General features: G+C 48.5%; 1 protein-coding gene across 2 annotated transcripts in view; it reads right to left on the bottom strand.

Moving 5' to 3' along the window:
• The window catches only part of Csf1r (colony stimulating factor 1 receptor), a 31,973-nt gene extending 20,553 nt beyond the window's left edge, over positions 1-11,420 (bottom strand). Inside the window, exons 1-9 of one of the 2 annotated variants that reach the window (XM_051201002.1) lie at positions 11,150-11,420; positions 7,372-7,629; positions 6,742-7,026; positions 6,004-6,140; positions 5,243-5,402; positions 3,152-3,341; positions 931-1,046; positions 671-791; positions 363-553 (exon numbers count right to left, since the gene is read on the bottom strand). In XM_051201002.1, the coding sequence (XP_051056959.1) occupies positions 363-553; positions 671-791; positions 931-1,046; positions 3,152-3,341; positions 5,243-5,402; positions 6,004-6,140; positions 6,742-7,026; positions 7,372-7,629; positions 11,150-11,198 (1,507 nt within the window). In that variant the 5' untranslated portion in view covers positions 11,199-11,420. The remainder of the gene's footprint in view (positions 1-362; positions 554-670; positions 792-930; positions 1,047-3,151; positions 3,342-5,242; positions 5,403-6,003; positions 6,141-6,741; positions 7,027-7,371; positions 7,630-11,149) is intronic. The other variant, XM_051201001.1, reaches the window with a different exon arrangement.
• Between the last annotated feature and the right edge of the window lie 5,758 nt (positions 11,421-17,178).

Below are 17,178 nucleotides of genomic sequence, written 5' to 3'. Positions count from 1 at the left end.
TAAAACAATAACTGTGTGTTTAAACAGGATACAACTGAACAGGATATTGTAGTGGGCATTGAATTAATTATCCCCTGTGCCAGGGAATTTTACAGCCATGAATCAGTGGCCAACTGGTTTTCTTTAGGACAAAGGAGTATTGACACCGTTGGTGGTGCGTTATCTGGTCTTAGGCCTCTAGTCAAGTCCTCAGTCCTTCGTTTAGCCTTATCTTTTGTGCTGTCTTAGGGAGCTCAGAAATTCTCTTTGTCCAGTAAGGGCTTTGCAGTCTAAGTTTTTAGACTTTTATTAATTTTTCCTATTTCAGGGACAAATAGTCTCCACATATCTGATGGCTGTTCTGTCTAAGGAGGATGGATTACCTACAGAGATGGCCCTGAAGGGCTGGGAGCTGTTCCCCACATTGTTGTGGGCCCTGCAAACATAAGTCATGTTGTGCTTCAAGGTCCCAACGAGCAGCTGGCTCTGGATGGTCACTTTGTGGAAGGGCTCCTGACTCAGGACTTCAGAGGGGGCATCTCTCCACACCTGCAAGGCCTGGGCCTCATCACACCTGGAAAGAACAGATTTCCACTCAGGGCTTTGGGGTTTTCCACATTAGCATGCCCCTCTCACTCATAGGTGCTCCACCCAGATGCTCAGCCTAGGGAGGGAAGCCAAGCCCACTGACCTGTCAGCGTGGCCCCTACACTGCATCCACGTCACATTGGGCTGAGGGTACCCGGAAACATAACAGAACAAGGCATCAGAGCCATTCACAGGCATCCATATAACATTGACCTCTGGGAGATCTGAGGAGGAGAGGAGGATGGAGGAGGGCAGGATGAGCCTTGGGGGTGAGCTCTCTGTCTCTTGACCACCTGCCCTGAGCCTGCTACCTTCACTCCTACTAGTACATCCAACCCTGGGCAGCCTGTCCCCATCACTCACATTGCAGGGTGAGCCCAAAGGTTAGATTGTTCCAGCCTGCCTTGTTTTGGACCATTAAGGAGTACTGGCCAGCCTCCAGGGGCCTTACACGGTTTAGGATGAGCTTAGATGTGTACCTGTAAGACAGTCAAGAGATGCTACTGTTATGAACCGGCATCCAGTGCAGGAAAGTGTCTCCCTTTTGTTAAAGTTTCAGGGCACAGAGGCCTTGTCTGAGCCAGGTCTTCAGGAGAAACCACCTACCCCAGGTCCTTGATTATCCTCTCATCTTAAGAGGGCAGTCTTTGTTTACCAAAGGTTTATTAGAGATGATGTCTGCAAGGTCCTAGGCTGTATGCCACAAGTTCCTTCCTTCTTACCACTGCACTAAGCATTCACAAGCACCACAACCCCTACTGAAAATCCCTAATGTGCTACTTGGTCCTGGGGATGATGACAGGGACAAGAAACAGGACTGATTCTGAGCTGTGTAGCTATAGAAACCAGAGATCAAAATTCTAATGCTATTATTGTTAGCTTTGTGGCTTTAGACAGACATTCAACTGCTGTGGTCTTCTTTGGCTCAGGGTGATTCTGATGTGTGTTTTGTTTTGTTCTTTTAATTCAGAGGATCAGTTTGAGGGTTGAAGGGATATGCATTTAGAATGCTGGCTAGTATCTGACTCAATATAGGCCCTTAATTTAGTGGTGCTCTTTTATTATAGAAAAGTGTAAAAACAAATGCCGAAGCAAAAAATCGCCTTTGACTGATTCCAGGTAATTTTCTTGTCTCTAATGGATAATTTGTCCATTATGGGTGTATTTGCTGTTGTTTGAGACAAGGTCTGATATAGCCCAAGCTGGCCTCAAACTTGCTGTGTAGCCTCTAGGGCTGGCTTTGAACCCCTGATCCCTCTACCTCTGTTGCACAAGCACTGAGATAGTAGCTATCTGCCCCCATGCCCAGTTAGTGAATGCATTATTTAGGTAACATGTTTTCAAATGGGGCTGGAGAAAGGGCTCACTGGTTTAGAGCACTATGCTCTTGCAGAGGACCCAGGTTTGGTTCCCAGCACTGATATGGTGACTCACAACCATCTATAACTCTCCAGTTCTAGAAGATTTGGCACCCTCTTCTGACCTCTGTAGGCACAAGGCACACAAGTGGTGTACACACACACACACACACACACACACACACACACACGTATACATGCAAAACATACACATCAAATAAAAATCAATGTTTAAAATACATTTCCAAGATTTAATTTTATTTTATGTGTATAAATGTTTTTTGCCTGCTTGTATGTATGTGTACCACATGTGTGTCTGCTGTCCATGGAGGTGAGAAGAGGGCAATGGATCTGTTGAATTATAGACAGTTAAGGCTTATGGGTGCTAGAAATGGGGCCTGGGTCCTCTTCAAGAACAGCAGGTGCTTTTTAACCACTGAGGCATCTGTCAAGCACTAGTGATAGCAAAGTATCAATTCTTGCTTGGACAAGGTCTACAGCTACCAATGGACTAAAATTCACTTACTGAAAAGTTAGCTCAGGTTGGGATTTGACTCTGTGGTAGAGCACTCAGCTAACAAGCTTCCGGCCCTGGGTCAGAAGAGTAAGAACCTTGTGGACATGCTCCATTCAGAGATGGGTAACATACCTTTACTGCGGTGGACACGTGGCCAACCCAAGTTTTAAGAGTAGAATGGTGCTAGCACAGTGGGTATGGAGAGGGAACATGTGCCCCGAAAAAAATCCCAGAGCCTAGGGAGGTTTTCAGGATGGTTAATTCTTTCTCTGCTCTGTCCCCATGTGAACGTGGCAGGTGGCTTGTGTGGTTGTTACCTCAAGTACACCTTGGTGTGGAAGTCACAGTCTTTTCCTACATTGGCATTGTCCATGAAAAGGACAGGAGATGAAGCTGAGAGGTCCCAAGGGACCTTGACAACATGCACCCCTAGCAACTGTAGAGCAGCTACTGGGAAACAGAGGGATGTACTGGCTCCCTGGAGACATAAGGCAGGGGGATAGTACAACTTGATACAGAGGACTAATATCTGCATAGTCAGGAAAAGTGAGGTAAAAACAGGAAAAGGGGGGGATCCACCCAAGGTGGAGCAGAACAGATGGGGCAGGGCACAAGCATCCTCATTTTTGACTGAAGACCCTCCCCACACCACACATACTACACACTCACACACACACACACACACACTCCATGGGCTGATAAGCAGTACCTGTATGTTGTGTTCCTTTGGGTGATAAAGTCAAGCTTTTTCTGGTCTTCAAAGAATGGCCCTAGGTAGGTCCAGTTAAAACTCTGTAGGTCAGGGTAGGTGTCTACATTGACTGTGAGGGAAAGGCTCTCACCCACAATTACCTCCTGCAAGAGGCTCTGCTCAGAGGTCAAGTTTAAGTAGGCACTCCCTGGAAATCAACACAGGAGATCTGGTGTTAGTGGGGAGATGGCCTCCTTTTTCTGTTCATTGAACCATCCACCCCTAGACCCAAGGTCTGAGGACATCTGTGCCCTAGGCTCACAGTCTCCAGCCCCAGCCAGGACTCACCTCTGTTACCAATCTTTTCATCATCATCCACTCATCCATTTATCCACTCAACTGTTCAAACCTTCATTATCACTCGAGTCTAGAGTTATCACCTTGGACAACCTGAGCTTGGACCACTAGGATAGTCTCTTAATTGATTTCCTCCTCTTTCTCTCCCTGTAGACAGTCCTCCAGGAAGCACCAGAGAGCCTTCTAATATCCCACACCCAAGCCTGACCATGGTGTTGCTTTGTTCAAACCTGTTTTTCACCTCTTCCAAGGGATAGGTCCTTACATGGGGTCTCAGAACCACTGGACTAACTACCTGCCCAATTTATCTTTCTGACCTCATATGGTAACTCTCATTTATGCCACCCTAGTCCCACTGGCAAAGCCATTCCTTGACTGTGGCATACAGACCTATCCTAATGGTACAACAGCTACTCTATGAACTGGAGTTCTCTTGCCCAAAGTGTCAGAGCTTGCCCTCTGCCAACTTCAAGCCTGAACACGCTTCTGCCCAAAAGTGGAAAGAACAGGCATTTTGTGAATTTATTAAGTGACTACTGAATGCCCCAGCTAGGAAGCAAATTGGCTAGAGCTCTAACAGAGGGATGACATTGCGTGCATCTGCCTCTCTTCCCTTTCCCTTGCAGAGCTCTGAGGAGTTCCTTGTGTGCACTCTGCAGCCAGTGAGTCATCCTTCTCTCCTCTCCTCCCCTCTGACTCCCAACACATGGACCATTAGCAGGCCACACTGATAGACCACACTCAGAGCCGCTTCCCATACTGTAGAACTGCTTGGTTGTGGGGTTCTCAGTCTGTGGAGTGCCACTGCTTCCCTCAATCTCCAGCCAATGGGAGGGCATCTTACACCCATCCTTCATCCCCTCACCACCTTTCTCCAGCTTGTCCTACATCTACTATTGTGACTGCTCTTCGCTTCCCTCCACCCACCACCATTTGAGTCTATTGTGGTATTTGCTTGCACGCTCCAGCAGTATGGATCTTATTAGGGTTTCTTCTAGGCTTTTTAAGTACAGGCATCTACTGTCAATACCCTCATCTTCTTTCAGGTAAAGGAATGCACAAACAGGTTGGTCGACATAATATTTGGCAGAGCAAGGTTAGATAACACTCAGAAGCAGGTGCTCCTGACTCCCAGTCCCCTCTGTGCAAGCTGAGCCATGTGGAGACCTTAGTCTTCCCTACTAACCTTCATGACCTCTCAAAAGGGTGGGATGCAAATTCCCCACCCACTCTGTTAAGGCTCCTTTGCCTCACCTAGCTCCTGCTTCACCTCCCTCCCCCCATAGTCATCACTCACACCTTTCCACATCTGATGTTCTCATCTACTTTTGGTGTCTCCGCGATGCTTGGGCTCCTTCCCCAGGCTTGCACATGCTGTTCCCCTTTGAGATATGTTGTTCCCTTCCTTTCTCACCTAGGCCTAACAAGTGTACCACACACCTCCTACCCCAGCTTGGAGGCCCCAGTTTGAGGGACCATTGGCATTTAGGGACATAATGCTTCCCTCACACTCACAGCAGAGAAGCACTGTTTGTGTGTCCACATGATACTGATTGATACCCCACACTCTTGGGAACGAGTGAGCCAGCATGAACTGCAGCAGTGAGCTGCTGGGCTCCAATCCCAACACAGAACAGAACATGCAAGAGCTTGGAGGCAAGTTGAGGGTCTAGGAAGTCTCCTAAGATGGGGCTCCAGGACCAAGCCATCTTGTCTAACAGCCACAGGCCTCCCTAGCCACCTGATGCTCACCTACCACCTGGAAGTTCATGGAGGTCGTGTGTGTGCCGAACTCATTGCTGCCCACACAGGAATATTTGCCAGCATCTTGGAAGTCCACGGCATTGAGGCTGAGGGTCCGGACTTTTTTATAATGGTCATTTTGGAAGTCACTGAATAGGGGGATTTCAAGCTGTAGATAGAAGGAATAGAGATATGATGACATACCAAAATTGTTTAGGTTCTGTATTTAAATCCTCCACATTTAAAAATGATGATCTGCCCATGCTTGGCAAAGTACTAAACTCTGAGTCTCAGTTGCTTCATCTATAAAATGGGATGAATACTGGTCCCCTGCCCCTGGGCTAAAAATAAGAGTGGACAGACACAGCAAGGGTTCAGGGCTGTACCTCACATGTGATGCACATGGGGTAAGGATCTAAGTGGCAGCTTTTGTATCCCTTCCTGGTGACCCTCATCTTCCCTCTTACTGACATCTTTCTGACAAAGCCAGTCTGCCCCATGCTTCTAAGGGAGATCCGGAATCCTCATTCTGCCACAAGTGAGGGCTCTCCAAGCTGTAGCAAAGGTACAAGGTAATCTCTGAAAGGGGTTAGATCACCAGCCCATCCCCAAAACCTAGCAGCCTGAGTCAGCTGCTGCTGGCACATGTCTCTGTGTTCCCTGGGCCATAGCCACGTCTCCAGCCCAGAAAGCTAGTTTGAGGGGAGGATGCCTCTGTGCTGAGAAGAGGGGAAGCTTTACCATGTCATCTCTTTTCCCTGGGGACTGACCTTGGTGTCTCCACGTTTGAGGAAAACATTGAATTTGGGGTCCATGTCAGTGGCAGAACACACAATCTTGGCAGCCTCCCCTGGAATCCGTACCAGCTCAGCAGGCTCCAATAGCACGTTTGGGGGCCCTGAGGAGACTGAGGCCAGAAACACAACCTATGATCACTGGCTCTTTGCCCAATTACCCTGGGTAGTTCATTGCAGTTGGCCTCACAGTCAAGAGTCCCACCTAGCACATCTCACCCCACTTGCTCTGGAGAGAAATAAGTAGTTGAAAGAAGAGGGTTGTTTCTGTCCTCCCCACAGCCCTGGCTGCCAGCATCTGTACTGGCCTGCCCTTGGGGTCCTGACAGGAGACTTTCTCAGCTGCAGCCAGTAAGAACACCACCTGTGTGCATTCACTGTGTTCCCTTTTAAAAGGCGGGCCTTGCCCTCCCCCACTAACATTCCCTTCTCTCTCTGCTTCTCTGCCTGTCTCTGCCTCCATGTCCTCCCCTCCACCTCTCTTTTCTGCTGCTTCTGTCCCCAGAGGCTGGTCTCCCCCATCCCCTTTTCACAATCCCTTTCTCCTAATAATAATAACAACAACAACAATAATAATAATAATAATAATAATAATAATAATAAAACCTCCATGTGAGCTCTGTTCATAGCATCTTTCTCTCTTGCAAAACTTTTTAAGTTACAACCTCTCCTTCCTGCCTCCATGCCTGGCCAGGCTTTTTCCATTATACATACCTCTCTCCACTTCAAGCCGGATGCTAACGGAGAGGGATTCCCTACCGTCCACCATGGCTTTGCACTGGTAGTCATAGCTGTCAATGAACTTCACCTTGTGGATAATGAAGCCTTGCCATGGTGAGAAGGAGTAGGTGATTCTGCTCGGGAGCGCCTTGCCCCTAACTCGCACTAGTGACACACTGGACTTCAGGGCGGGGTCGGTGATCAGGCAGGGTAGCACAGCTTCCTGGCCGACAAACACTGTCACCTTCTGTGCTAGCAAATTCCATGGCCGGACTGGATCTGGGCAGAGGAGTGTTCAAAGTGACAACTGAACATTAGTGACAGGGAGGCTCAGAAGGCTGACTGTTTGCCCAAAGTCATGCTGGACAAGGGCCATTCAGAGAGCATTCCAGGTTGGCTTCTGTACCCAGGGCACTTGTTATTGTGTGGCCTCAGAAAATGATTCAACCACTGTGAGCCCCTAGAAAATGGGGGTAATCTTAGCATCTACCTCACAGGGTTACACTATATAAGGTGCTTGTTCATGGCCAATGCTCAAACTCATAGCCTTGGATCTGGCTTGCTGTGAATGCTAATGCCAGAAGACAGCCCTCCTGTCCAATACAGGGAATTTGGAGCTCTCACCTCTGACATACAAGTGGATGGTGGCGCTGCCCCTCAGGGGGTCTTCAAGCTCAGTGCAACGATAGGTTCCAGTGTTTTTGAAAGTGGCATTTCTTGTGGTCAGGGTGCTGCCAGGAGACTCGGGGTCCAGGGTCCAGTAGGGGAAAATGGGGCCATCCCATTCCACGCTGCCATTGCCCACACATCGCAGTGTCACCGTTGTACCAGGCTCTACAACCAGCTCTGGGCCACTGGGCTCGATGACAGGGGCCCCCTGACCTGAAGGAGGTAGCAGACAGAGGTGAAGTCTGGCGTGGAGCCCTGCTGTCCCCAGCGGAGTTGGGCCATGCTCTAGCAGGAAGAGTCCTAGTACTTGATGACTCTGCATCACCTAACCCTTCACTCAGCTCCCAAATCTGTTGACATCTGTCCAGGGGCTTCTCCTCTGAGACTGGCCTGGGAACCTCCTTAGCCTCATGTGTAGGCTTCTCCACAGAGCCATGGAGGCCCAGCCTTCTGCATATTTCCCACCCCAGGAGAGGACCTTATCAATCCCATGGACAAAGCAGGCTGTGACTGCAGAGCCAAGCCCAGGGCCCCATCCAACCAAGGCAAGTTTCTAACAAGTGAATGGAAAGACAGATGGCCAAGTCCTGACTTACCTCACTTGGGGAAAAAGACAAGATGTGAGTGCTTAGCCCAGTAGAGAGAGAGGCACCAGTATCCCCTGCTGTGCCAGCTCCTACCACTGGATATCAGGTCCCTGCCCCATGGGATGGCCAGAGGCCATCCATCCTTCTCACTCTGTCTCCTCACCCACAAATGCAGATAGTGATCACACCTTCCCAGCACTTAGGTTGTCCAGATATCAGGAAGTCTTAGCAGCATCACTGCTGCCAAGTAAAAGACCCAGTACGCATGTCTATGAACAAAACTGCTGAGGTGCCCACTCTGTTCTCACTTCTCTGCCCCTGCTGGGTTTTCTCAGCTGCCAATCTCTTTTAAGGAAAATTTGCTTGAAGGAGAAAGGAGAACTTAAAACACTTGTCAGGTCTTAAGGAAGGAGGCTAGTTGCCTGTGTAGTGTCAGCAATTTTCCCAGGCCTGAAATAGGGGTGAAGGAGGGAAGTGAGAACTGATTCACGGCCTCTGAGAGGCCGGCAGGCACCGGCGGCCTGTGTGGGCGGAAACACATTGCTGGCACCCAGCTGGCCCTGGTTTCCGCCCAGCCTCTGGCTTCTGGATGGGCGTTCTCACTTCTGCTTCCCTGTCCTCCTGGCCATTGCCCCTCTCCACACAGTAAAGGACTCCTGGAGAGGGGAACGGTATGCTGGGCCTCGGGACACTGTGCAAAGACGCCTGCCTGTGTCACTGTACTGTTTGCTGACCTTCACAAGTCAACCCTTCTTACTGCAGCTGATGATAGAGACAGTGACGAGGCAGCTCCAAGGGCTCCGAGTCCCTCAGAGTACTCCAGTGTTTCCTGCATACAACCACTCTTCAGGGAGTACACACACACACACACACACACACACACACACACACACACACACACACACACACGAGCCAGAAATGGAAAGTCTCTTCTCTCAAACAATTTCAGCCTGGTTTAATGTCTGCCCAGCTTCTGATCAGCCAGATGTAGACTAGAGAGGATACTACCGATGCTGGTGTAGGGTTGTGGCTTTCTTGTGCAGTGTGACTAGCAGGAAGAGGGACAAACTATTTTTCCCTGGCCCGGGCTCACACTGACTAGAGCTAGGGACCTTGACAGTCATTGCTAGATGGAGAGGGTGTTGACCTCAGCACTTCACACTCTCTTCTGTCTGGTGGGAACAATCCCAGCATCCACCTAGGGTAGTAGAGCATATGAGGCCTCCTGCTCCTGTGCAAATGTCCCTCTTGAACTTGCCAGGTGGTAACTAAGGGGTTTAACCCTTAATGTCGCAGGATATGACCTTGGGTTCTACGGCCTGGCTCCTGCCTTATCTTCCCAAACACTTTTCCCTACCCCTCACCCAAGTTACTCTGCTCTGCTAATCTTGGTCTCCTGTCTTGACCTCTAGATGTGTTCAGGGAGAGGCTTAGGTCCTATTTCTTCCTAGCCTGTTGCCCTGGATATTTACGTAGAAGAGGGTGGACACACTCCAGATTCACCGCATGGTTCTCTCACTTCCCGCGGGCATGGTTGGCAAGAAGGAAGCCCACTCATCATCTCTACCTTCCCTTGGATGAACACTTGATGACCACTGACCCCTCTGTGCCTGTCCATTCTTCCTCTCACAAGTCCCCTCTCAAATTCTCCCCTTGACCCAAACCTCCTTTTTGTACCTACATACTAGATTCTCACACCATCAGCTCCAGGAGGCACACCACACCCCCTCCCCAACCTCCTGCACTCATGACCACCAGTCAAAGAGACCAGTCTCTCTGCCTCTAATGCTTCAACACTATTCCTACCCCCTCAGGAGCCCTCACGGTCCCACCAGTAACCTGTTAAGCTAAAACCTTAGGCTTCCCACTGAGTTCTCTCACCTCCTCTCCCTTCTGGAGCTGGACACGGAACTCTCCCTCTCTCTCTCTCTCTGTCTCTCTGTCTCTCTGTCTCTCTGTCTCTCTGTCTCTCTGTCTCTCTGTCTCTCTGTCTCTCTGTCTCTCTGTCTCTCTGTCTCTCTGTCTCTCTGTCTCTCTGTCTCTGTCTCTCTGTCTCTCTCTCTCTCTCACACACACACACAGCCCCACAATCAGTCCTCTAGATAAAGACAGAAAGAGCAGGGACTCAAATCCAAATCCACAGGACTTTGGGGGGGGGTAAGAGAGAGTCTTAGGAATAAGAATGTATGCATCCCAATGTATACAATTACATTCTGATAGGAAAGTGCCAGTACACAAGCCAGAGAGACTGGCTGAGCCAGCAAAGAGCCTTCAGTGAACTGTCGTATCGCCAGGGGCCAGTAGCACCAATTCCCCAGGGACCCGAGTGAGACTGTCCTTCCCCACCGAGTTCCATCCCCCTTAGCCTGACACCCTCTGAGATGACACCCTCGGACAGCTTCTGTTGCCCGAGAAGTTGGGGGGCAGGGTGTCTAGGAAGACAATGGCTGGGGAGACCCTTTCTGGCCCTCCCTGGGTACCCCTCTAGCATTTGTGTTTGCTTATTCACATGCTTTCTCACTCACAGGTGTTCTCTTCCAATGTCCCCACCCCTGAACCCTGGGCCAGAAAGGCTATCCCCCCACACACACACCTCCCTGACCCTTTACCCACACCTTCTAAGAAAGGGCCTTTCTGAGCCAGGTCCTGCCTAACCATAGCCACCTGGGCAGTCCAGCTGGCAGGACCACTCAAGGAGGCTGCAGATGCAGTTGGGCAGCCTGGACTCCCAAGATTTTCTCAGAGAAGTAAATGCCAGTCCTTCCCAAGACCTCGGAATCTGCCTTGAAGGAGATTCCCAGGTATTTCTATAGGCACAGGAAAATCCTCAAGTATTGCCCTCGAGTTTCATCCACCCCAACTCTCCCCCGTGCCAATGAGTAGTGTGGATGGTGGCCCCCAAAGCATCAGGGACACACTCAGAACACACTGTGAGTCAAAGGCTAAGTTTAGCTACATCCCAGCACCTGCCAGACGAGTTCTACTCCACTCTGACCTCCTTTTCTCTCCAGATAAACAAATCTGAGCTTTGTGCTAGAGGGACAGAAGCAGAAAGAGGGGGCATCTAGCGTGGGGCAGTGGCACTCAGATTTCTTTCATGGGCCCTCTCTGTAACAACCCCATGAACACCCCTTTTCTGCCCTTACCATGCCAAGCTGTGGCCAGCAGCAGGATCAATGGAGCCCCCAACTCCATAGTCTCCCCGGGGCAGCGTGGGCTGGTGCAGGTTGGAGGGTCGGCTGAGCACAGGCCCCTCAGCTGCTAGTCCTACCAGGATGAGGACAGCTGCACTGGCTGTCACTCTTGTTTTCCTCTTCCTCCTCCTTGTTGACCTGGTCCTCTTCCCCTTTTCTTTAAAGCTGGGCTGAAAGGGAACTAGAGTTTAGAAATATTGGGTCTCTAGAAGAAAACAAAGCATACCCCCAGAGGCAGAGGCAGAGTGAGGCAATCTGCAGCAGGGCTGGACAGATCCTTCAGGGAATATTTAAGTTTGAGGGACTTAAGAAGCCACCTCTAATGCCCAAGGGCAGCAGCCAGTGAGTCAGTAGCACAAGTAGGAATCTCTCAGATGACCAGTGAGTCTGCCTGAGACATGTTGAATGGCCCTAAATTCTTCTGACCTTTCTCATCTGCCTTCCAGGTGACGGCATCAAGATAAGGGTAACTAAGGAATTGGGATTTGATGCTATCCAGGCTCCAGAAGCAACTGGAAGCTTCCATTAATTGTCCTAAACCAAAGTCATCCTGGGTTCTAAAATTAACAAGCCTTGCAGCCAGATCACCCCATGAGGAGATTGCCCTCCCTTAGTGTGAGTGGTCACCCCATGAGAAGAAATGAGGTTACTCCTAAGTAAGAACCAATTGCCCTCTCAAGCCGTGAAAGCCAGGAATGACTCCATGGGAGCCAACAGATAGAACTGAAACGTCATTGATCTGACAGCGCTACACCGCTCTTGGGACCTCTTGCCCTCTGCACAAGGTTTTCTTGTGTTTAATAAAGCTGGACTCTTCCCCAGAGGACAGGCCCACAAATGCTCAAATTCCTTTACTACCTTTAGCCATCACTTGTCCTATTTGACTTCTAGGGCAAGCGGTCAGACCCTAACTTGTTGAAATTTGTCCTGGTTACCTAGTGTTGTAAAAACAAACAAACAAACAAACAAAGCAGCTCAAGAAAAAGATGCAACAGAGTTCAAGCAGAGGGGGCTTTGTTAAAGGAAGGGGATCATAAAAGGGGAAAGGAAAGCAGGGAGACATGCCTCCAGGGACAGAAGCAGTGGAAAAGAGGAAAGAGAGGCTCAGAGAGAGGGGGGAGAGGGAGGGAGAGAAGGAAGGAGGAAAGAGAGGCTCAGAGAGAGAGAGGGGGAGGAGAGAAGGAAGGAGGAAAGAGAGGCTCAGAGAGAGAGAGAGAGAAAGAGAGAGGGAGAGAGGGATAGAGGGAGAGATGGAGAGATGGAGGAAGAGAGGGAGGGAGGGAGGGAGAGAGAGGGATGGGAGGTGGGCAGGGCCCTTTTAAAAGGGAACATAGTGAATGTGCACAGGTGATTCTCTTAGTGGTGCAGTTGAGGGCATATCTTGTCAGAACCCCAAGGGCAGGCCAGTGCAGATGCCTGAATATTAACATTCCTCCCTTTTTATTTATCATAAAAAGGTGAGGTGTTAGAAAGGGGTGGCAGGTGAGGTGGGGATGAGGACACTGTGTTCTCAAAACTACTTCCTGCTGACCTGGAGGGGCGTCATTCATCTTTGGGGGACCTGGGGAAAGCTGGGGTTCTAACCACATCGTTGAGTGGCTGGCTGCTTCACTTCAGTGCCCAGGTTCTGTGGAACCATCAGACGCTACCTGGACCTGGCAAAAGGCTGTGAAGGTGAACCCAAGTTGACTCCCTGATCCTTTCCCATCACCACAGCGTCACCTGGAGCCTCCAGCTCTGTGGCCAACAGCTGCAACAATAGCTGATTCGCAATGGTCAGTGGGTCTCCAAAGAACAGCCCAGTGGGACCTAGGAGGTATAAACAATGACACAGCTCCCATGAAAGAGGCAGAGAAAAAGACCCAAAGGTCTGCAAGTCCTAGCCTCCCAGGAATTCAGAGAGGGTTGATTTCCAGACAGGCACAAACCACTCAGTGAGTTGTCACTCAAAGGGTGGGGGCTAAGGGCTCTGAGCACAAGAGAGACTGTCGCCTGGAACCAGGACTTCCAGAAAGGCCAGAAGGCAAGGAAAGGACTATGCTTGAGAAAGGAAGCCTCACATCCAGGGGAATGGTCAGAGGTGACCCAGTTATTGGTATTGAATGAAGGCAAAGCCATCAGTGAACAAGAAAGCAGATTTGTTGCAGGTGGAAGATAATAGGTCTATTGAGGGTGAAGCAGGTGGGCAGGGTACCAGCAGGAAGTCATTACAAAGTGCTGGGGAGTAGAGATTAGGTAGAACAAGATCCAGTGGCTTTTATCAAGCAAGGATCGAGCAAGAAAGGCACAGGCTGCCGTGGTGCTTTGTCAGTCAAGGGGCTGGGACCAGAGGGTCCAGGCACAGGCCACCCAGTGGGCCATCACACAAAGGGTGGGGGCCAAAGGCTCAGATGAGCCTGAGAGAGCTGTCGTTGCCTGGCACCAGGACTTAACCAGGCCAAAAGGTGAGAAACCACACTCAAGACGAGTCCTCGCTGCTGGGAAACAGTCAGAGGCAGGGAAGGGAGGGGCTCACCAATCACGTCAGCTTTGGGTGGAGGGACCCAGCGCTCAGAGAGTCAAGGCTGTCATATGTAGATCGGTGCCCAGTGTGCCTCAAATTGCCTATGGGCAGGAGATGCCAGGAGAGCCTTCCAGGTCAGGGAACCAATATTGTAATTTTAGAGAGAGAAAGATGCCATACAACAGAGTTGGGGCAGAGGGTTTTATGTTGTTGTTGTTAAGGGAAAAGAATCATAAAAAGAGGAAAGGGGAGGGGGGAGACCAGCCTCCAGGGACAGGAGCAGGAAAAGAGGGGAAAAGAGAAGGAGAGAGGGAAAGAGAGAGGGAGGAAGAGAGAGGAGCAGATAAAGAGAGGAAGAGAAGGAGGGGGCAATGGGAGGTGGGCAGGGCACTTTTAAAAGGGAACATAGTGAATGTGCACAGGTGGTGCTCTCAGTGGCAGCAGCTGAGCTGTGTCCTTTCAGAACCCCAAAGGCAGGCCAATATAGATGCCTAAGTACTAATACCAATACCTAGGGCTCTGGTGATGAATGATATTATGGACTTGCATTTGCTGACACTCAGTCCCTAGAATCTTGGTGATCATTGAGGCTGTACCTTTTATGAACCAGTGAGTTGACTGGCGGCTGACAGCCCTTAGGTGGCTTTCTGGATGGAGTCTGATTACCTGAAAGGTTAAGGGAAACTAGACATTTCTGGTTAAAGTAGAGATTCCTAGAGGACGGCATGGCCCCTTACCCAGATCTTCACAGGGGGGACGGATCTCTAGTCTTTTGTCATATCCCATGTAACAAATCATTAATGTGTTTCCCGGAGTTCTGTGAGCTGCTCTAGTGAATTAAGAAATCTATGGAGGAGGTTGTGGTACCTCTAATCAAGAAGTGGAGTAGAGTGGTTCATAACAGCATCAAAAAACTAACTTCGAATGGAGCTGATGAGATTGTCTGGCGTTGGATAAATCTGCTTGCCACCAAGCCTGATACCTGTGTTTGATTTCCAAGTCCTATACAATGGACAGAGGAAACTGACTCTTGCAAGTTGTCCTTTAACACACACACACACACACACACACACAGAGTAAGTGTAACTAATTTTTTTCAGTTGGGAATAAATGTAACTAAGGAAAGGCAAGATTTGCATACTGACTCATGCAGCCCCCTGAAGGGCCTCATTTAGACCTTAATGAAAAATTTCACTGGAAGATAATCATTGTCAAGATGGCAAACTGGGCATCAATGATGTTTCCACCCAAAGCCTAATAGTCATGTTTTTTGCTGAAATAGAAAGGCTGAGTGAAATTCACATAGAATTTTAAGGGACATGAAGCAATTAAAGTATTTTGAAAAGAACTAAGTTGGAAGAGTCACATGTCTCACTTTTAAAACTTATTACAAACCTGATAGAATCAACGCACTATGGCACTGGCCTAAGAGTAGACACAGATCAATAGAAGAATCGGGAAATGAGATGAAAACCCTTACAAGAGGGGCATGGCCATTCAATGGGGAAAGAGTGTTTCTTTCAACAGATCTACTTTCAACAGATCTACAAACTGGGTATCTGTGGTTCAAATAACAAATGTAGACCCTTGCTTCACCCATATGCAAAAACTAACCAAAGACGAAACAAATCAAAGGGATATGATAAAGAGCACTGGATGCTCTTCTAGAGGTCCTGAGTTCAATTCCCTGCATTGACATGGTGGCTCACAACCATCTATAGTGAGATCTGATGCCCTCTTCTGGCCTGTGGGCATACATGCAAAGCACTCATATGTAAAATATAAAGAAAAGAATAAAGTTCAGGGGCAACGTTTATCACCTAACTAACTAACTAAAAAAAAAAAAAAAAAAAAAGGCTTCTTAGCCCTAGCACTCAAAATACAGGCAAAGGAAGAAAAACTAGATAAACTTTGTCAAAACTGAACATTTGGGCACCAAAGGACAGTGTCAAGAGAATGAAAAGGTGATGTGGAGAATAGGAGAAAATGCTTGCCAATAATATACCAAACATGGCTATGTGCAGAATGGACGGACACACACACACACACACACACACACACACACACACACACACGTATATGAATGAAAGCTGTAATCTCCAGCTCAGTAACAAAAGGACAAACAAATCAACTTTTAAATGGGGGAAAACCCCAAAATACTAAGACATTTCTCTAGAGAATATACACAAACCGCCAACACTTCACATGGAAAGACACTCAGTCACATAAGTCACTAAGGAAGTACAGGCCAAAACCACATGAGATGATGTGTCACATTTACTACATTGGTCATCATTTAAAAAAAAATTCAGAAAGTGTTGGTGTACAGTGGCACACACCTTTACAACACTAGGTAGGTGGAGGCAGACAGGTCTCTATGAGATCCAGATCAGCCCGGCTACATGGTAAAACCTTGTCTCAAAAAACAAAACAAAACAAACAAATCACCCAGAAGTACTGATGCTGTTACAGACAAACCAGACCTTCCACACATTACCAGTGGAAACAATATGGTGTGGCTTCTATGGAAATTAATTTGCTAGTTCCTCAAAAATTTAGCAACAGAAGACAGGCAGGGTGGTACATGACTTTAATCCCAGCAGTTGGGAGGCAGGAGCAGGTAGATCTCTGAGTTTGAGGCCAGCCTGGTCTACAAAGCAAGAGCAGGGACAGCCACGGCTGCACAGAGAGACCCTGTCTCAAAAACCAAAAAAAAAAAAAAAAAAAAAAAAGAAAAAAAAAAAAAAAAGAAAAAGAAAGAAAAAAAGAGGAAGTAGTATCAAGTAGTATCAACAGAATTACCATTGAAATAGGAAAAATTAATAAAAGTCTAAAAACTTACACTACAAAGCCCATGCTGGAGAAAGAAAATTTCTAAGCTCCCTCACAAAGGAGAGGCTAACAAAGAACTGAGGATGTGATCAGAGGCCAAAGTCCAGTTAACACACACCCAGCTGTGTCAACATTCCTCTGTCCTAAAGGAAACCAGATAGCCATCAACTCATGGTCATAAAAATCCCTGGCCCAGGAGATAATTAACAAACTGTCATATTCTGCTCAACTGTATCTTACTTAAACAGATGGCTATTGCTTTACTTTGTGTAACCACTGAAACTTGTGATCTTGGGGCTTCCAGCCTCACGTCTTCCCCTTTAAAACCCCTCTTAGCTGCAAGTCGTATTCCACTTGTTCCCGAGCGAATGGAACCCTCACTGAAACTTGCAAATAAAGAATCCTTTGGTTTTACATTTGGTGAGTCACCTCCTTGGTGGTGGACTTTTTTGGGGTCCCAAGAACTGGGCATAACACCATATGATCAAGTATTATGGTTGGTTTTAGTGCCAACTTGCCCCAAATAAGAATCACCAAAGTAGACAGCCTTACCAGAAGCACTGTCCCAACGGCCTGGTGGCACCTTCTGGTGGCAGTTCAGATAAAGAAGCATGGCAGAAGCAAGTTTACCTGCCTTTTCCTCCCT

The sequence above is a fragment of the Phodopus roborovskii genome, unplaced genomic scaffold, assembly GCF_943737965.1.
Source record: "Phodopus roborovskii unplaced genomic scaffold, PHOROB, whole genome shotgun sequence".
Classification (NCBI taxonomy): Eukaryota; Metazoa; Chordata; class Mammalia; order Rodentia; family Cricetidae; genus Phodopus; species Phodopus roborovskii.
This window is presented reverse-complemented; position numbering and strand designations above follow the sequence as displayed.